This window comes from Apodemus sylvaticus, chromosome 1, assembly GCF_947179515.1.
Source record: "Apodemus sylvaticus chromosome 1, mApoSyl1.1, whole genome shotgun sequence".
In the NCBI taxonomy this organism is placed as follows: domain Eukaryota; kingdom Metazoa; phylum Chordata; class Mammalia; order Rodentia; family Muridae; genus Apodemus; species Apodemus sylvaticus.
This window is the reverse complement of record NC_067472.1, coordinates 198,774,800-198,793,702: the sequence shown is the minus strand read 5'-3', so window position 1 is coordinate 198,793,702 and position 18,903 is coordinate 198,774,800. Positions and strand designations below refer to the sequence as shown.

Here is an 18,903-nt window from a genome sequence, read left to right as displayed (position 1 = left end):
AGGTCTGGACAAAGAGAAAGGAAAGAAATCTGAAGAGTTGCTACTGGACAGGACCAGTCAGGAAGAAAGGCAAGCAGTAAAGGACAGTAGAGTTGAAAGCAAGAAAGGATGAGTAGAGAAGTGGAAGAATCAGGTAGGAAAGGAGGGGGCTGAAATACAAATGGGTGCCTGGGGGAGACAGGAGGGACTGAAGCCCCTCGATGCTAGGGTAGAAGGGGCAGCTGGCCTGAGATGCTAATTCAGCGCTTTAACAAATCAATGCCACTTGAAAAGTACAATGAAAGCCCTCACTGGGTAGATGTCAAGGGACTGAGAAAATGCATTCTCAAGTATTTCACATTAAGAGGGAATAATGTGTTAATTTATAACTCTTCACCCTATACGCTTGGATTATCTATCTGTGTCAGCGATTTGACTTCTTAAATTTATCAAAAACACACGCAAAGGGAGGCTGACTCTGCTGTCACCATTGGGAAAGGGAGGGTTAGGAAAGGCCTGTTCTGGGTACACCACTCTTCCTCCCCCCACCCCCCTTTGGCTCAAGTCTTGGTGAGGATTGCAAGGGAGAGTGGGCTCCTGAAGGAAGATACTGGAAGGAGGAGAGGAGGGGGAAGGGGGAGAGGGGGGAGGGGAGGGGAGGAGGGGGGAAGAGGGAGGAGGGGAGAAGGGGAGGAGGGGAAGAAACTCGTGGTCCAGTTACTAAAGCAACCAAGGAAAGGGCTCTCCCAGTCAGTGGTTGATTGCATTAGGTGCCATCTGTCACAAGTGACACAGAAGAGAATAACTTGAATCAGCAACCTGAGCTGCCATCATCAGAATTTACTTTAGGGAAACTTCCTTAAGTCTCTCAGGACACCCAGAGGAAGAGAAGCTGCTGACAAAAGAGCCCATAATTAAACAGTGCTCTTCGATGCCACCAGAATTCCATAGATGGCTCTTATCAGAACAGATGTGAAGGAAGGACCAACCTCATCCTATCTGGTCAGTTTTGAAACAGGGAGGAGAGAATCTACCCAGAAGAGACTTTTATTTCTTAAGGAGAACTTGCTCTATGAAAGACTGAATTCCTAAGATGGATATTATAAATATATATACTGTAACTTGCAATATGACATGGCAGCTTCTGTCCTGACACACAGAAAAACTGTTAGTAATTTATGCTGCCTAGATCCACGTGTTATGTGGTTTTTACTTTCTCAAGGTATAATAAGCACTGTCAGTATGCAAAGGTAAGTCTGTTTACAATTTTAAAATAAATGGAAAAGGGTACACTTCATGAAAGTGTTTTAAGATCTTGTCTTCAAGGGTAGGCGCAAAAGTGTGGCTACATATTTTCACAGAGTTACTACATTGTAACTGCTTTGACTTTTAAGATTTCTGCTCACACTGCCCTACACACAGCAGTGTTTGAAGCTACAGGGGTATTTTTATTTGCTATTGTACAACTGCAACAGAAGCAGACTTTCTTTTCTTTTGAGGATATTCATATGCAAATGAATGCTGACAAATGGAAATGAGATGCTACACTTGAAGGACAACCTTCAACTGTTACTAGAAAAAGGTAAAAAGTGTCTCATTCCCTGAAGCTGCACTCTTTTCCCTTCCACCAAGGGGCACAAAAAGGAAGTGAAGGCCAGTGATGGACTTTCCTCCATCTTCTATTGGCTAAATATCATCTTACAGAGACCAGAGAAAACAAACCTTCTTCTAGGGTCTTTCCTATAACAGTAATGCACAGTTATTTTTAAATGAACACTGATTAGAAAGTAAAAAAAAGTACAAAGCCAGAGATTGTATACCTGAGGGAGCCAAACTATCCTAAGTAATATGCTTGCTTAATTAATTTTTATTTACTTCAAAGGTGGTAAGTAATGATAAATTTCCTAAATCAAGACGGACCAGAGAGTGTATTATATTCCTTTTTCACCAAAATCGTAGGAAATTTGCTACTCTAGACAGCACATGTGCAGTGACGAAGTATCACATACATGTGTGTTAGCGTGCATTGTGTGAGAGTGTGTGTGTATGTGTGTGTGGGGGGGTCCACTTGCGCAAGCTTTTGAAGAGCCACTGTTTTTATCCATGAAACAAGATTAGCTAATTTCCAGGATTTTTGTTTTTTTGTTTGTTTGTTTGCATCAATTACCATTCCTGTCTGTCCATCCGAACTACTACCAATTCTTATCATTATGGTACCATAATCCCCTTCTCCTCTTCCCCTCCTCCACCATGCTCACCTAAGGGGTTAAAAGACATCAGTACATTGGTGACTTGTCAGTGACATATAATACCCGGGTCCTTCATGCAATCAACTTTTACTTGACATGTATTTGCTCATCACAGGACCCACATTACTACTGGGAAAATGAAGAAAAACCTAAATTAACACTTGACATTCAATATGGTCAAGTCCTTAATTGGCTGGGCTTCCTGAGAAAGCAATTTTCTATTCCCCAAACTGTGTGTGTGTCATGTGTGGAGTGCAGCTCTTGGCCATCACTGCTGTCCCTCGCTCCCTCTAATGAGAGCAGATGAATTAGTGCTACGTGACAGGATTTGAACAGGGCTGCCTCCTCTTCCCCTCCCCGCAATCTTTCTCTTATACCAGTGTCAGCTGTATGGCAAGGGTAAGAGAAATAGTAAAAAAAAAAAAAAATTGGGGAAAAGATGATCATTTTTTTAAAATGTACCTTAAATGTCTTGTTGAGTCTGAAACTAACAGGGTCATTTAATTGTGGAGGTGGGGAACGGACTGTTACAAAGATCAGGGGAATTATCTGGATATGCTTGATTTGGGTTGTATTAAGCATGGTTTTTTCCATTCCGGGCTAGTTGCAGTATTAGATTGAACGAGCCTAATTAAAATGGAATTTACATCCACTTAAAACATTTTTTAAAGGTCTGGAGAATGGGTCAACTAGGAAAAAAAGCAGTGATTGTAAACATGAGATAAGTATACCTATATACAGAAAATTTCCTTCAACATCCAGGTCACAGAGAATACACAATGTAAACTGTGTCTGTTTTCAAATGTTATCTAGTGCCTGAATTCAGTGCTAGCCATTCTATTTGAAAAACTTTGGCTTCATTCCCTTCATTGTTAAGTTGCTGCAACAAAAATTATCTAACAGTGGGAAAAAGAATTCTCTTGTGATGTGTGTTTAGCTCCGTAAGAGACCCCAGACTAGGTGAATGGAACAAAGGCCTGAGAAATCTGTTATAACCAGGATTCAGAAGTTAATTTAAGGTATTTCCCAAGTCTTCACCTCCTTATTTTGACACTAAAGAAGTAACTTTAAATGTCTACATGACTTGCCCAATATGATGTGAATAGATGGAATGGAAGCCGACCTGGCTAATCAAACATTTGAGAAAATAATCGGTCTCAAATGTAGATGCATATGTAAAAGTAAGGAATGGTGTCACAGGCACCTCAGCGCTTTATATCTTTACTCACTTTGAGACAAGAGCCAAGGTAAAGATGTCATCTGTGGATAGAAATTATTTCAGTAGATGTGAACCACAAGGTCAGTTAAAGCATGCAAACCAAAGCTGTTTCACCTGCAGCTCCTCCAAAGTAGACTGATCATGGAATTCTTTGTAAATTCTGGTTATAATTTAAGCATTTTAGAGAGCACATTGCTAAATTTAATGACATAAAAAGATAAATGACAGTTACTTATTATACTATGTATACTATGTATAAAGTAAAAAAAATCTAATATTGAAAATGTAATTTCTCCATTTGATATTTGTGAGGAATGATTTTTAAAAAATAATGCTTCTTAAAAATTTTCTTCTTACAAAAAGCAAAGCCTGGAAGACCGAGTATACTAGAAGACAAACTGGAAATAAGTATTTTAAAAATGTGAATTTTCAAGTTTGCTGAAACATCAGAATTTTCAGACACAAGAAAACTTTAAGAAATGAGAATAATTTAAAAGTATTTTCACAAAAGCAAAACAACACACTAGATAAATTCTCTGCATAAATTATCCACCCTGTGGCGAAAGCACTGGTATTTTAATATCATTAAGATTCCTTGAAAAACCGCACTTGAGACAGCTTGAGAATGGGAATTCTATCAGGTGTTTAGAAGAACTAAAGACGACAGTTTAGTATTCTGGGAAAGCCACACAGCCTAATACATCGAGTTAACTGCTACAGTAGCATTGTCATCGCTCAGCAACAAACAGTACATCCTGCCAATAGCTTTAGGGTGACCTTTGCAATGCTGACTACTCCGTCAGGTTCCATCTCTGAGATGCAAGGCATAGACAGGAACAGTCTATTAGCTGAGGTAGGAAGGGAAACCCAGGAGGCTCCACAGTGACTCTGCTTTTCCCTGGGAAGAGAGGGGCACACCATGCGATCAGGTTGAGCAGTCCATGGGCTTCCTCTTATCATTAGCCTCTTATAGTGTGAAACATCAGCCCAACCTTAACAACTTAACATGTTCTTCTCCACCTCAGCTACACTCTGTGAAATCCCAACAGGGGTGGGGTAGGAGAGATTGAGGAGTGGGGTGGAGAATGAATTTCAAAGACATGAGTTCCAGGATCAAGAGGTAAAGAAAAAGCTGTTCATACTGTCTTAGAACTTTAAACCATTTTTCATGCATGGGTAGTAGCCAACCAATACCAAAAGAACCTGTCTACAGAATTCAAGAGGGCGTCAGCAATGGGTTAGGAGAGAGGATTCTGTACGGAACTGAGAAGTTTCAAGTGTCACCTGGTGATAACCAGCCATGAAAAGACACGTTTTGATGAAAAAAAAAAAAAGTTAACTGTGACTGTGGGAAAGTGACATGCTTAAACTTGATATTCTCTTAGGGATGTGCCGGCTTTGAAGCTCATAATAAACACGAAATGGTTCTGTGGAATGTTAAGTCTTAATGTAGAAGGTTGGTGCCACTGTCATGCCTACAGAGAAACATGTCAACTTGGAAGTAGGAGCATTATGCTCCAGGGCATGGAGAACAGAAACTGCCCTGTGATTGTATGCACTTTCTGGAGGATTCTACTTTGAACTGTAAGAGAAAGCTGCAACATACCCCTGCCTAGTTAACATAGCTGAATATGACACTATACCTTTCTCAAAAATAAACAAACAAACAAACAAACAAACACATCAGAGAGAGAAAGGATGGCTTTAAACACACTTTAGGTAATGGCAAAACTATTTATCAAATATTCAACACATGTTATTTCAGAAAATCCAGAAATACTGAAAGGGGTGTGTCACTTTCTCTTCCAGTTGTTCCCTTTAATATTCGAAGATTTATTTATTTTATGTATATATGAGTACACCGTCTCTGTCTTCAGACACCCCAGAAGAGGGCATTAGATCCAATTACAGATGGTTGTGAGCCACCATGTGGTTGCTGGGAATTGAACTCATGACCTTCGGGAGAGCAGCCAGTGCCCTTAACCTCTGAGCCATCTCTCCAGCCCCTTTAATAATCTAATATTAAAGTTCTTCCCTCCCCTGTATTACAGATATTTGCTCTAATTCCTGGTTGAAAGGTTTCAGAATGTCTAGTCACAGCTGTGTTGATAGGAATTTGTTGAGCATAGCATCCCACTTTCCCACACACTGACAGAAGCTTCATTACAAGATGTATCTACTCCTGATTTGAGACACGTGGCTGACTAGAAGACTGGAAGCATTCATATCTGCTCTCTGCTCCAATCCATGGCTTTTTTCTGCAGTTTTGGAAGCAACTTAGGAGCTTGTTGTGTTTCCTACAGAGAAGGTTCCCTTCTGGAAGGTTTCTGACTCTGACAAGATACAGAGATCAACAAGACCCAGGGCAGAACCCTAGGCACACCTTGGTCCCATTTGCAGATCATTTTAACAAGACGCTCTTGTTTCTTGTTCCCACGAAAATCAATAACAGGATGACCTTCAATTTGAAATCCAAACCAATTAATTACCTGTTCTGTTGGAAATGTTGATATCTGATTTGCCTGGAGAATTTCAATTATGAGTAGCTTATTTCTTTCAAAGAGCCCCTTCAAAAAATATAGACTGACATTGAAAGCCTCAGCTTATACAATATAAATGATGTTTTCTTGAAGCAGGGATATACTATTGGCCTTGCACGAATTAGTAGGGGGAAGTTTTCCCCTTGTGGTCCATCTCCTCTTCATGACATCATAATCAATGGGACTGGTAAATTATAGCAATCCCACAAAGATTCAGGGCCTAGATTTCACTGCTGAAGGTGAGGTGAAAAGCTCTTTACACTTGAATTCAGCTTTTTGTTTGTATCAATTACTGACACAAATCACAGTATTCTTTTCAGAATTAGGAATTTTCTATTTCTCTCTAATTCTAAAATTCTTATATCCCTACTTCTAACTCTAAAATTCTTACATCCCTACTTGTATTTAAATTATTATTATTATTTTATTCTGTCCATAAATTTGATTTTTTTTCTTTGAATAGGATCATAAGGAAAAGGCTATACATCAAAATTAACTAAAAGCAGAAATATATTTACTAAACTTATTCATTGTAATTGCAGGGGGGAAATTGAACTCAATTCATGCCAGTGGGGAATTCCCACAATGAATGATCACATGCAATGAAATTATTATCTTCATCCATTAAAATATTATCTAAACCAGAGGTTTCTTTTTTTTTGATTTTTTTATTTGATATAATTTATTTACATTTCAAATGATTTCCCCTTTTCTAGCCCCCTACTCCCCAAAAGTCCCGTAAGCCCCCTTCTCTTCCCCTGTCCTCCCACCCACCCCTTCCCACTTCCCCGTTCTGGTTTTGCCGAATACTGTTTCACTAAGTAAACCAGAGGTTTCTATCTGGCAGCCAGTGGCTGAATATAGCCTGCAGATGAGTTTTGTTTGGACCACACAGTTTTTTAAATATTTGAATATATTGCCAAGATTTCAAGTTCATGAGATTTCACATAAAAACTGTGTTTCTGGCTTCTTATTAAAGAAAGAAAGGAGGTGATCTGGCAACCAGGAGGCCTTCATTCTCACCTGGCAACAATTCTCTGGACCCCAGAGCTGCCACCTCAGTGGTTAAAGGGATGAGCTTTCTGGTCTACCACAGACCCCACAGACTTCCCCAGACCATTCTACTAACTTAATATTCATCACCTCCACATGGGCATTTTAGGTAACTATTGACCTTTAAACTTTCATAACTATTCTAGAAAAGCTTGTAGAAATTGTTGCCAAAAAAAAAAAAAAGGAAAACAAAGGGAAAAAGAAGAAGTAAGTGTTCTAAAAATAGTTCTTAAAACGTATATTTAAATATAGTTCATGAGTTTATATAATGAATGACAATAGATGCAAACTTAACTTCCAAATATAGCTGTTCCAGTTATAAGTAACTCTGAGGCAAAGAAAACTCAATTTCATAAAACAATAATCTAAGTAGTAAATTTTAAATATATAACCTACACTTACATAGTGATGCATCAGACTTTACATGGGTTTCCGATGAACCCCGTTCTTCCTTGCAGCCTAGGAAGGATGCTCAGACAAACTACTACTCAGCTCTACAAGCATCCTGATCCTTCACTTCTATCCTTCCTTGCTAGAGGTATCATATACACCTAAGTGAAAAATGGACCCTAACTGAAAATAGTATATAACTTTAAGATACAGTTAAAAAAATCAACATTTAAGATGCACAGAAACCATGACAAACACCAATCTTTACCTGTTCCCACTTTATTGGCAACATCTGACAACACACTTATCTAGTCATTGCTGAGGGTTCAAAAAGTCATGCCATATTTTAAAATGGCTATTACTTAAAGCAGATTGCTTTAAATCATGACAAAGTCGCCATGCATTTCTAACCTTTGGCTATTTTTATTCAACTGAAAGCAAGTGCAAATATTTACTTACAGTTCATAACTTGCAATCAACCATAACATCTCAACATTTAAACCTATCAGTGAATTTCACAAACAAATGTAAATGCCCTACTTATCATTTTATCCAACCATATTAAAAGCAGGTTATCTCTAATTAATTACTGTAGCCAAGAAAATCTTAAATCTCCAAACAGACTTTCTTGAGTATGCTACAACTGGTCATGTATCACAGTATCAAAGTATCAAGACTTAGATCACCTATAGCATACGGGCTTATAATCATGCCACACACTTGAAAGAGTATTTAAATGAGATGTTCCTTTTCTATGAGAAAGGTCTTTCTTTCAATTGTCCTTAAAGAAAGAAATCCTTGGATATACACTAAATATACTTCACAATCAGACTTTAATCCCCAAAATTTTCTTGACTGTGAATAACACCTATAGCTTGAAACAGTTGACAAAATCCTAATGATCATACTGAATTCCTTAACTCCTAGGTGAATAGGAAAACAGGAAGTATGCTAAGTCTGGGCACCCTGAATGTGGCTTTAGTTGATACCCAAATGACAATGATACATTCCTTATGGGAAACATTCGTCCTAATTTCTATTATGTTTGAAATTTAAGCAATTAGAAACAGACACCTGGAACTCACTTATTAATTTGTCTCTTCCCTCCCCTTTTACACTTCTTTCTACATCATTTCTGAAGATGTCTCTTAAATTGTTGCTCTAATATAAAGAGCCTTGAACCAGGGTTCACCATTTTCTTCTTTAAAACACCTTGCTAGAGTGTAGGACTGACCCTATCTCATTTTGTAAGTCTATGGTTTCATTTTTATAAGTATATTTCTTTAATAATTAGTGATTAACAGTAGAAAATTAAAATAATAGTTCTAGAAAAACATTTTCTTCCTCTATTATTCCAAAATAGCTTTATAAAGAAAAGACAAAAGAAAATCCCCCTTGATGCTCAAAGCCTTTAGGTACCCCTAATAACCCTTCAGGCTGACGTCATAATATATCATAACTACACATACAATGTCCCAAGCTTGATGGATTTTTATAATGTACTGTTTTAAAAGATGAAAAATAAACACAGACTAATGAATGTTTAATTAATGTTTAACGAAACAGAGAAAAATACTGTTGTCCTTTAACTCCCCCTTTCCCGCCCTTTGTCACTAATTCCTACAAAAGGGTGTCCCAGGGCAGGCTCCAGTTAGGGTAATAGGGACACTCTGCAGACATGCAGAGCAGGCAGGCATAGGAGCAGCAGGTTATCAGAATCTTCAGAGGCCAGGAGCCGTTGCTTTATTAAGAAATTGTATAGAGTAGCTATTTACCCAAAGTCAGAGCAGCCAACTTCTTGCTTTCAACAAAGGAGTGTTTTTAATATAATGAACATCCAGGCTTCCCTGGTCATGAGAGAACCTGGAATATATTATACATGCGGGAATGTGGCCGGGATGCAGGATATGGGATGTGCTTCCTATCAACAGATTAACACTTCATTTCTATTAGTGTAATCTCACCACAGGCTGTGAACACTTTCTTTTTCTTATTTGAACAACAATGGTGCATAAAAAAAAAAAAAAACCAAGCTGACAGGCAGGCTGGGTTCATTAAAAGCAGGAGGCCTTCATTCCCATCACACACCTTACCTGTAGGAAGCCAGGCTCTGGTTTCCAGGCTGCTCCTGAACGAGCCCTCCCAGATGCTGGACGGCTGACACTCCCTACCCTCCCTTTTACATAACGTACAATAAAGATCACAAATAAAGCAGAAATGAGAAAACTCTTCTCCATCATATACTGCTTAGCACATAACAGCATTGGCAACATATTTTAAGATACACTCCCTCCCATGATTACTTGCCAAAGGTCTTCAGGAGAACAAGGCAAGATAGCTGTTAAGGGAAAAAGCACGACATCACAGGTGTGAGCTCACATCTCAGTGTGGTGTCTCTTTCTTAGTTTAATTTTTACTTGGAATTTAAAGCTTAAAAACATGACAGTTGCTTCTAGAAAACGGCAGTTCTGTGGTTGGTGAAAATGGCCATTCATAAAACAAGAAACAACCACACCAGTTCTCAATCAATGACAGCTGGCTTCATTAAAAAAGCTAGGCTCCTATCTCTGAGGCAAAGCTCTATGTTCACTCACAGCACAGGAGGGAGGGGCATGCTTAGGAACACAAACTTACATAATCTAAAGCACCATCCTATCTCTAGTGGGGATGCTTGGCTGTGGTGCTCCTTCTGTTTGTAAACTCATATACTCCTTGCATTTGAGGCAGCTATTAACAAATCCTCAACATTCCCAAAATAAATAATGTAAACGCCTTCAACCAGACAATCTAATAGTCCTACACTGCCTCTTTGTCTACATATCATGTAGTATAAGTGTACAACTGCATGGCAATACTAGATTTGTGACATTTTCTATAGAAAAGCAATAAGACTTTGTCCCTAAAGTCCAGAGAAGGACTTCAGTTTCAGTTCTATCTGAAACTCTATCTTTATATATTAAAAAATGACAAAGAAAAAACAGTATTGCATATTGTCCTAGTAACCTAGCTGAGTATGCATTAGGTTCGACAGGAAGTCAAAAATTATCATGCTTCCAGGGGTCATCACTGAAGGGAAACTCTCATGAATATAATCATAACGTAATGTCGTAGCATCTTACAAAGCAGCAACCCTGATCCACTGCCCTCTGGAACTGGCAGAGGGCACATCAGTGGGCAGTTTTCTGTGCTCAGGCCTACTCAGGTGTCCCACACAGCCATCCTAATGGCATACCTCAGTGATATCTTCCTTGCTTTTAACTGTAATGGAAGGAGAGAAGAAAAATTATTAAAACTCTGCTAATGGAGATTCTCATTTTAATATTAGTTTTGTTATTATGTTAAGCCAGCTGAAAGTAATTATTTTTGTCAGGTAAAATACTCATTATCCTGAAGTTTTTCTTTTCAAACCCCCAGTTCAGACGCAATGATCATCAAGTGTAAATCCTAAAGAATTGTCTGGAGAACCAATAGCCACCTTAATAAAGTTGAAAAAATCCATAGCAGTCACATACAAGTACACAGGTAAATACCAGAAGTTTTATCTTTCCAATTTACAAAAATGTTTTTGTTCTTGATGTTTTTAACAATCTCCATGCCTTTTTAAGACAATGAGTTAAATGTATTACATACAAAAACAATGATGAATCCCCACATGTAGGACATATGTTTTAAATATGTTTCTTAATAGTGTGTTTATTCTGGCCCTGCTATCATTTCGATTGTTCCTTTCAAAGTCTGAGCTTTTAGCTGCAGTTGACCTCAGTCACATCTCCTGATAGTCACCCTGTTCTTTATAGTTTTTCCTACTTCTAAGAAGATATTCTTGTGTGGTGTTAAGTCCAAGTATATAAAATGATAAACTAAGACTAGCTTCTAGAGAAAAGAAAGCAAATTTTCTTTGCCTCCATCTTTCTCATACAGGTTAAGGGTAAAACTGAACATCTATCATTAGCACCTCTGAGTGACAAGCCCTAGGTGCACGGCCAACCCTGATTTAAAACACTCACCTGCAGTAAAACAAGGATAGTCCCGTCACCGACATGTTTGTATGTGAGGATAGCACCACATTCCTGAACTTATCAAAATGACAGATTGGCAAAAGGATACCTGATTCAATAGTTGTTACTTTGAAGCACATTTTAATTCCTTTGCATTAGGCAAAAGAGAGGCAGTAAAACTAAGGGAGCAATTGTTTAATGAGAGAAGCGAAGGTAGAAGAGAGAAATGAAGTTTAAGAAAGAGGAATCGGGGAATAAGAACAAACTAACCTTGTACTAAGGCTATTAGGTAAATGTCTATCAGCCAAACAGGCACAGGAGTCATAACTCAACACCCCTCTCTGACCCAAACACTAAAGGTAGCAGCAAAGTAGCATTACAGTTCCTAAGGATGGATAAATAAGATGTCAGCGGTGCTCGAGGGAATCGCATCAGTGGTTTCAATAAGTAACTTCCTACAATTTAACATTATTCTTCCTTTATAGAGAGAAATGAAAAACTGATGGACTTAATTAAAGGAAAACAAAAGGATATTATATTGTTGTTAAAGGATCAATTCTTTTCCTTAATTAGAATGATGATTAATAAGCGGAGAATTTGATTCCTGAACTCCCTGGTTTGAGTGAGGCATTGTTTCCCTGTAGTACTCCCATTAAGGAGGGCTCTGACTGCAGAAGGAGACAACGCTCTCTCATCCCCACACACCATGGCACAAAATGCTGTGCACTGTGTCCCATCGAGAGGACCCAGTACTCTGCCCTCACCCATGCCAAGTCCAGTCATAAGTGTTACACTGGAAGGTGGAGTGAGCGTACACTATGAAATGTGTGAGGTTTCCGACAGGGAAGGTACAAATTGAAAAAACAATCAATACTTTTTTTTCCTATTCTCTAAACTTCCTTTTAAGCCCAGGGAGGGAGACATGGTACAGGAAAGGCTCAGGGGGAACTGTGGGCCGCAGTCACAGCTCCCACACCATCTTAGTGATGTCATAGCACATACTCTTTCTTTTTCCCAGGATAATTTTTTCCATCCTGTTTCCCTCTGTATTCTTTATCAGTTTGTCTTCTAAGATACTCCTGCTTTTTGTTTTGTTTATACAACAGAACCTAAAGGCTGCTGTTCCTGCTCTGCCCCTCTTCCTTTACTTCTCTTAAGCTTATTAGAAGTCAAAGTTCCTCCAAAGGGTATTTGACTCCTCTTGCCTCTAATCCCAGGTATTTCAGTGGATGAGGGGAACCACGCAAAATGTGGACACCAGCTGCTCTTCTGCAAATAAGAATGGCATCAGCTCTGGCAGATGTGTGTGACATCAATCATTTCCTACGACCCCAAACACTCTTCTGGCCAAAGCCTGGAGAACCGTGGTTAGTGACCAGCAAACATGTGTCATGAAAGGCACGAGCATGTCTGCACATGGAACAAAGCCCATGCTTCCACACACATCACATTAGATGCCAAACCTTCCAAAGGAAAGAACTCCTGGGACAGTTATATCCAATGTTCCTTCAGTAACAAAGAACAGTGAGTTCTAGAGAAAATGGGTTTCACTGAAAAAGGTATTCCCATGATTCACCAATTCAGTTTTCCTTACTGCACAGAGTTCTCTCTATATACTCTAGGGGAAAGGAGTTCACACCTAATACAATTTAACCACCATAGTTCATTTATGAATACAGGGTAAAGGCAAAGGTAAGTTCCAATTTCCTCTCCTTATACTTTATATATATTCTACATTACCAAGTTAGCTATGGACAGGCATTACCTACATGCTAACTGAAGACTGACCAGAGCCATGTCCACTGTGTCTCCCTTTAAATAAGTGTGTGCAATGTGTAAGTTGGAAAAGAAGAAACCCTAGGGTTTTGTTTTTCACTGAAGTATGTGACGCCATCTCACTATCTGTAACGGGCTGTTCCTTTGGAATCAGCTCCTGTGTCACAGCGACCTGGCAAACTTGAATGCTTTCACTATCACTGGAATCCTTGCAATCCTGCCTTGGCTGTGACCCATTCATGTTTGTTCCAACTTCCCAGAGATGTCTTGCTCAGCATCTAATTAGTAAGGGAAGAATCGTCATGGCGCTTATCCCTGACATAGGCGTAGGACGCTATGTTGTGGTGGAAGCCTATGTCTGTCCTGTTACATTAATCAATTTCCATAAAGCTATTTGGTTACAGATAACAGAGATATTGAAAGAAGTAATTTCAAAATGATCCCCAACTATGCTTAAATTCATTTGAAGTGCTACGTGTTAGAAATAAGCTTTAAACTGGTGAATGAGTTTATTCGCGTGTATACACATCTGAGGATCTATTTGTGCATGTTTCATTACAATAACTCACACGTGGAATATCATGTATACAAGGCCTACGCCATTCCCATTTCATTATACAGTATGCAGAGCTGTTAGTGAGGCCTGCATGTTCACACCAAGTTGGAAGTAAAGGCTGACACACAGGGACTCACCTCTTTACCACGATTTCTAATCCAATACTGCTATGACAATTATCCAAATATTCCTACTTGTGTGCTACAGTATTAAAGTGAATGTCAAGGCTTACATTTTAATTTCAATATGTACCTATCATTAACAGTTCAAAATAAAGCACATCATCTCTCAAGTTAGAGGAACTGAGAGGTGGCAGCATGCTAATTCAACAAGCTAAAACTATTTGCCACCAAATATAAACACCTATTTTAACATAAAGGTAAGTTTTGTCAAGTTAATCCTTTTTAAGTAAGCTGTGATTACCCAAATACACCAACTATAAGAAGGAAATACTAAAAAGGAAGAGAGAAAAAATAGAGAGGGAAACCTAGAAATGGATGCTGCCTCACAATGGAAGTCATTTTCAAAGGCCATTAACTATCAATTGCCTTATTCGTAGCTCTGATTAAATAAGACTATTCATCCTATGTAAAAGGGATGTGTCCAGTGTTGAGGAGAAGCTTTAGAATAAAAATATATTGCATGAACTTCAAAGAACAACCAAGCCACCCACAGCACATATTTTAGATACGCGGCAAACAAGAAATACTATATATGAATCTTTAAAATTGTTAGAGATGTTCAAATTTTTTTGGAGGATTAGAAACCAGAAAATAAAACACACATCATTTCCATTTTGACTACAAATCCTATGACTGGAACTGTGTTTGTCCTCATGAATTGAAAATGCTAAAAGACTACTGGAAGAAAAATTTGTATTGAGCACTCTTGTAAATGATTTCCAAAAATATTATTATATATTTCTTATATATATTTTAATCATTTCTCAGAAGTGCTAGGTTTTATACTAGTCAAAAAGTTTACTCTGTCATATCTCTGGTGAGCAGATGGTCTGGTAGTAATGTAAATAAATCACTGATATAATTTTTCGCTTTCTCGATTTTGTCCCTCACCTATCTAGGAAATGATTTCTCTGGTGATAACTAACACATCATGCTAATGAGAGAATCTAATACACAACAGAAAAATGTCACTACTAATAATATTTGCATGAAGTTAAATAAAGCAACTGTAAAAGAATGTCAGACAGTTGTTCTTTAATAAGACACAGTCTCACAATGAAATTATGTTGTTAGTTTTGTTACATCATTGGGTGAACCCTAAATTACTCCATAATGGTGCAAGGCGTCATTTATAATTCTAACTTGGTATCTTACTCTACTCTGAAAAGAGACCTTATTAAGGGATCTGCATTTTATTTGAAACAGGTTAAGTATACCTGAGCAATAATAAAAGGTATAAACACCTCTGGTAATATGGGAAAAGTACACTATCACCATTATCTGTACAGTGTCATTTCTTAAAAAGATTTCAATTAGATCGAACTATACCCGCTCTTAGAGGAAGCTATAAGGATTTTATTTGCTACTTTCTCAAATACACAAACGTACAAATTATGTAGAAAAAACAGCTTTCAAAGTATGATTAAAAAAAACAAAACAACCTTCCAAACGCAACCTCCTTTCTTCTCCCACCCCCATCTGTCTTTTTAACAACACCTTAAGAGAGTATCCTGAGAAAAATAACCTTTGAGGTTTTAAGAGATAAGGAAAAGGAGAAAATGGTTTTGGACATTATCAACTCATAACTGAATCCAGAACTCTCAGTTACAAAAGTCAACAGCTACACCTCTCAAGTATCTTGCTACAAGAAAATATTATTTTTCTAAACAACAATAACAACAACAAATCATATTGATTTTTAGAGGAATAATCTTTGATTTTAGGGAAAATAGTGTAAGGTAGAGAGATGAAGTCAGGAAGTCCCATTTAAAGCTTTAAGGGGAACAGACTTAACTCCACTGAGTCTGAGTCAAATCATTTGCTAATGTTAGATAAAGGAAAGATTTACAGTTAAGGAAATCTAACTTTGTTCAGGGGAAATGCAAGATACAGATTGTCCCATGCCTCTGCCTAGCTTACGTTTAGAAGACACAGACCTAGATTCTTCAACTTCAGCGTTCATCAGATTCCCAAGCATACATTTTTCTGTAGCTAACATCATATGTGGTGAGTTCTCTATAGCTCAGTCTTTAAACATCTTTTACTGGCTCTAGTCGTCAGTTTTGCCCAATGCTTACCAAGATAGTCAAGGAAATATTAATTTTTATTCTACTATAGAAAACTGTGAAAAACTGTGCTTAAAAGATTTCATTCACTCTATGAGCTAAATTTTTACTCAGAGATTAAAATAATCAAGCAGAAAAGCCTCTTTTATCCTAAACAATTATATATAGAGAATTGTACATATTTGATTAAATTAGAAAAAAAACCTTTTTATCTTTAGCAAAAGGTGGCTTAATGTGGATAGTGAAACTATTATTCTTCAAAACTGTTGACTTTTAAGAGAGCATTTCAGGAATCATTCCCTCCCCCACCCCATCCCCCATGCACACACTCTGTCCCACTCACACTGAACCAGCACTGCTGACCCACTACCCATAAGGAAAACAAAAACATTAGGCATGCACAGCACAGGCTTATATTTAGGCAGATTTTGAATTTAAGACTACACACTCTGAAATGGCATCCTGAAAGAGAAAGAAAAGCACATCTACACATGTAAACATATACTCTTCTTAGATGACTTCCAAAATGCACAAAAGGTAAACATTTAGTAACTCTGAAAGTAAATGGGAAGCTAAGCATCACTAACAACACCAAAACAACAACAACAACACAAAAAACCAAAATAATAACAAACTACAGCTAAATGGTTGATTTACAATACTTTTTAAGTTTGTGATTTTCATCCTTTGTCATAGTGTTCTGTGTCATAATCTGTTCATCAAGCATAAAGGCCTTCCCTGTGTCTATTCTCACAGGCACCAAGGCTCACAGTCCACATACATTCATACAGGTACACAAGCAAACACACAGAAAACACCATGGTGAGCTGATCATACAAGTTTCTCTATGAGGAATTTAAATTATTTTCCTAATTCTGACCTATTTTTATGTAATTTGCTTTTATTTCTTTTAGTCCTAAATGTTTTGCATCACTTAAAGTCTCCTTAGATGCAAATTTACTTGGAAATGGGCTCTTGCCAAAGCAGCAATCTAACACATCTATGTGGTTCAATAGCCATTTATCAATTGATCATTATCTCTATCTGTTTTATTAACTCTTTTTTCACTAGAGGGAAAAACCTAAAGCAATCTAACCTTTCACAGCATGCATGTACATACACACAACTCAAGGAAAACCCGGATTGGTGATATCTAAATTTTAAAGTGGGGCATGGAAGATGAACTAACTCTTGCTTTGTATGGGTTTGGGGTAGGCTTCTGAAAAGAGGAAAGTTTCTGGGTTGTTTCCCCTTTGCCTCCACTTAACCCTCGCTCCCCCGCGGAGCCTGAGAGCCTGCAATTGTGCAAGAGGAGCCGGGCGCGCAGGGCGCAAATCACTGAGCACTGCGGGTGATTAATGATCCGTCTGCTGCTGCCCTGGCGCTCTCCAGGCAGCTCTCCCTGCAGGGCAGCAGCCAAGCTGCTGGCGGCGGCTGAGCGAGAAGCGGCTCTGGGAGAATGCAGGGGCTGCGCCCAGTGTGAGTGCACCGTGCAGGGCGGCCGGAACGGAGGCCGAGAGCAAGCCTGAGTGCAGCCTGCCGCCCTTCGGCTTGACCCGGCTGGCAGGGAAGCCTGCACAGCCTCGCTCGGGTCTGAGTCCAGCTGCTTCAGACACCAGAAGTCAAACCCGCTGCGCTTTATGATTGTTCAGTTGCAAGACCTACTTCGAGACAGCAGACACTTTGACCAAGTCTTTCACAGTCAGAAAGATACATTTGTTGAGTGGCCTTTTCTCTTTTTCGCGGGAAACAAAGAAATAAATTAAGGCAGGGCTCAGGCTGCACAAGGTGAAACTTTGCAACAAATGCCTTTGCTTTCTCTAACTTCGATGTCCTTTCTCCCCTTTTCCTTGAAGAGCCCTTGGGGAAGCCATGAAGTAACACTGCACATTCCAGTAACACAGAAATGACTATATATATATATATATATATATATATATATATATATATATATATATATATTTTTTTTTTAATTTCAAAAACATTTAGAAAGAAAAGTAGCAGGAAGAAAAGGGCACATAACAACTCGAGGTTTCTTTAAAAAAAAAATGAAAGAAAAAGTAACTTACCTGTTGGGACATTCTGAATAAGAGGTTAGTATCAGCATTTTGCCATGTCCCCATGAACCCTGGTCCAGCCGCAGTCGTTCTGGTTCCGAACTGCATGGAGTTGTCAGTACAGGAGTCTCTTAAAGTCAAGTCTCTTGCCCTCTTTGGCTCTCTGTCTCTCTGTGTGTCTCTTTCTCTCACATCCACTTCTGCCTCTTCTGACTGAAAAGTGAAGGTGGATTTTTTGAGCTTCTTGGCAGCCAGTAGCAGGAGTACAGTGTAGGTAAGAAGCTGGCTGAACTGTGCATTTCATTCGGGAAGGGGGAGATCTGGGGGAGGGGGGGTCAGAGCTTCCTTCGCACCTTCTGCACAGATATCCCTATCATTTATGCATAGATTGTGACTCCCCTAGCTTGCCTCTGCTCAGTTTCACAGCTGCCTGTCAGGTGCGCAGGCAGCACTGGAGACCCAACCATCAGCTTCAAACCCTCAGCCACTGCATGTCATTGGACAGCAGAGCTAGGAGTCAACTGCACTGTTCCACTGTCAGGCACCAAATGACACTGTACTAACCCCCCTCCAGATACACAGATAGACACACACACTGGTGCATAGTCCACGGACTGCCACGATCACCACCCACAAGGCCAGGGAAAGCCAGGGCTCCACCCTGGGAATTTTCGCCAACAATGCTTTCTGCTGTAACATGTTATATCCAGCACCAGTCCTTTCTTTAACACTTGCAAAACTATGACACTTAAATATTTTTAATTAAACTGGAAGCAAGTAAAGATTCATCTGGAGGAGAACATAAAGTTTGCTTAGTGGCTTTTTAAATATTAGCTGC

General features: G+C 38.8%; 1 protein-coding gene across 12 annotated transcripts in view; it reads right to left on the bottom strand.

The window, feature by feature from the left end:
• Positions 1–18,903, bottom strand: part of LOC127674881 (zinc finger protein basonuclin-2-like) — a 141,735-nt gene that overhangs the window by 41,526 nt on the left and 81,306 nt on the right. For 10 of the 12 annotated variants that reach the window (XR_007975397.1, XR_007975403.1, XR_007975402.1 and 7 more), the window contains exon 4: positions 18,078–18,278. Coding sequence is in view for 8 of the 12 variants with exons in the window: in XM_052170728.1 (XP_052026688.1) it covers positions 18,078–18,278 (201 nt within the window). In the remaining 4 variants the exon portion in view is untranslated. The remainder of the gene's footprint in view (positions 1–18,077; positions 18,279–18,903) is intronic. The other 2 variants (XM_052170692.1, XM_052170702.1) reach the window with 1 other exon arrangement.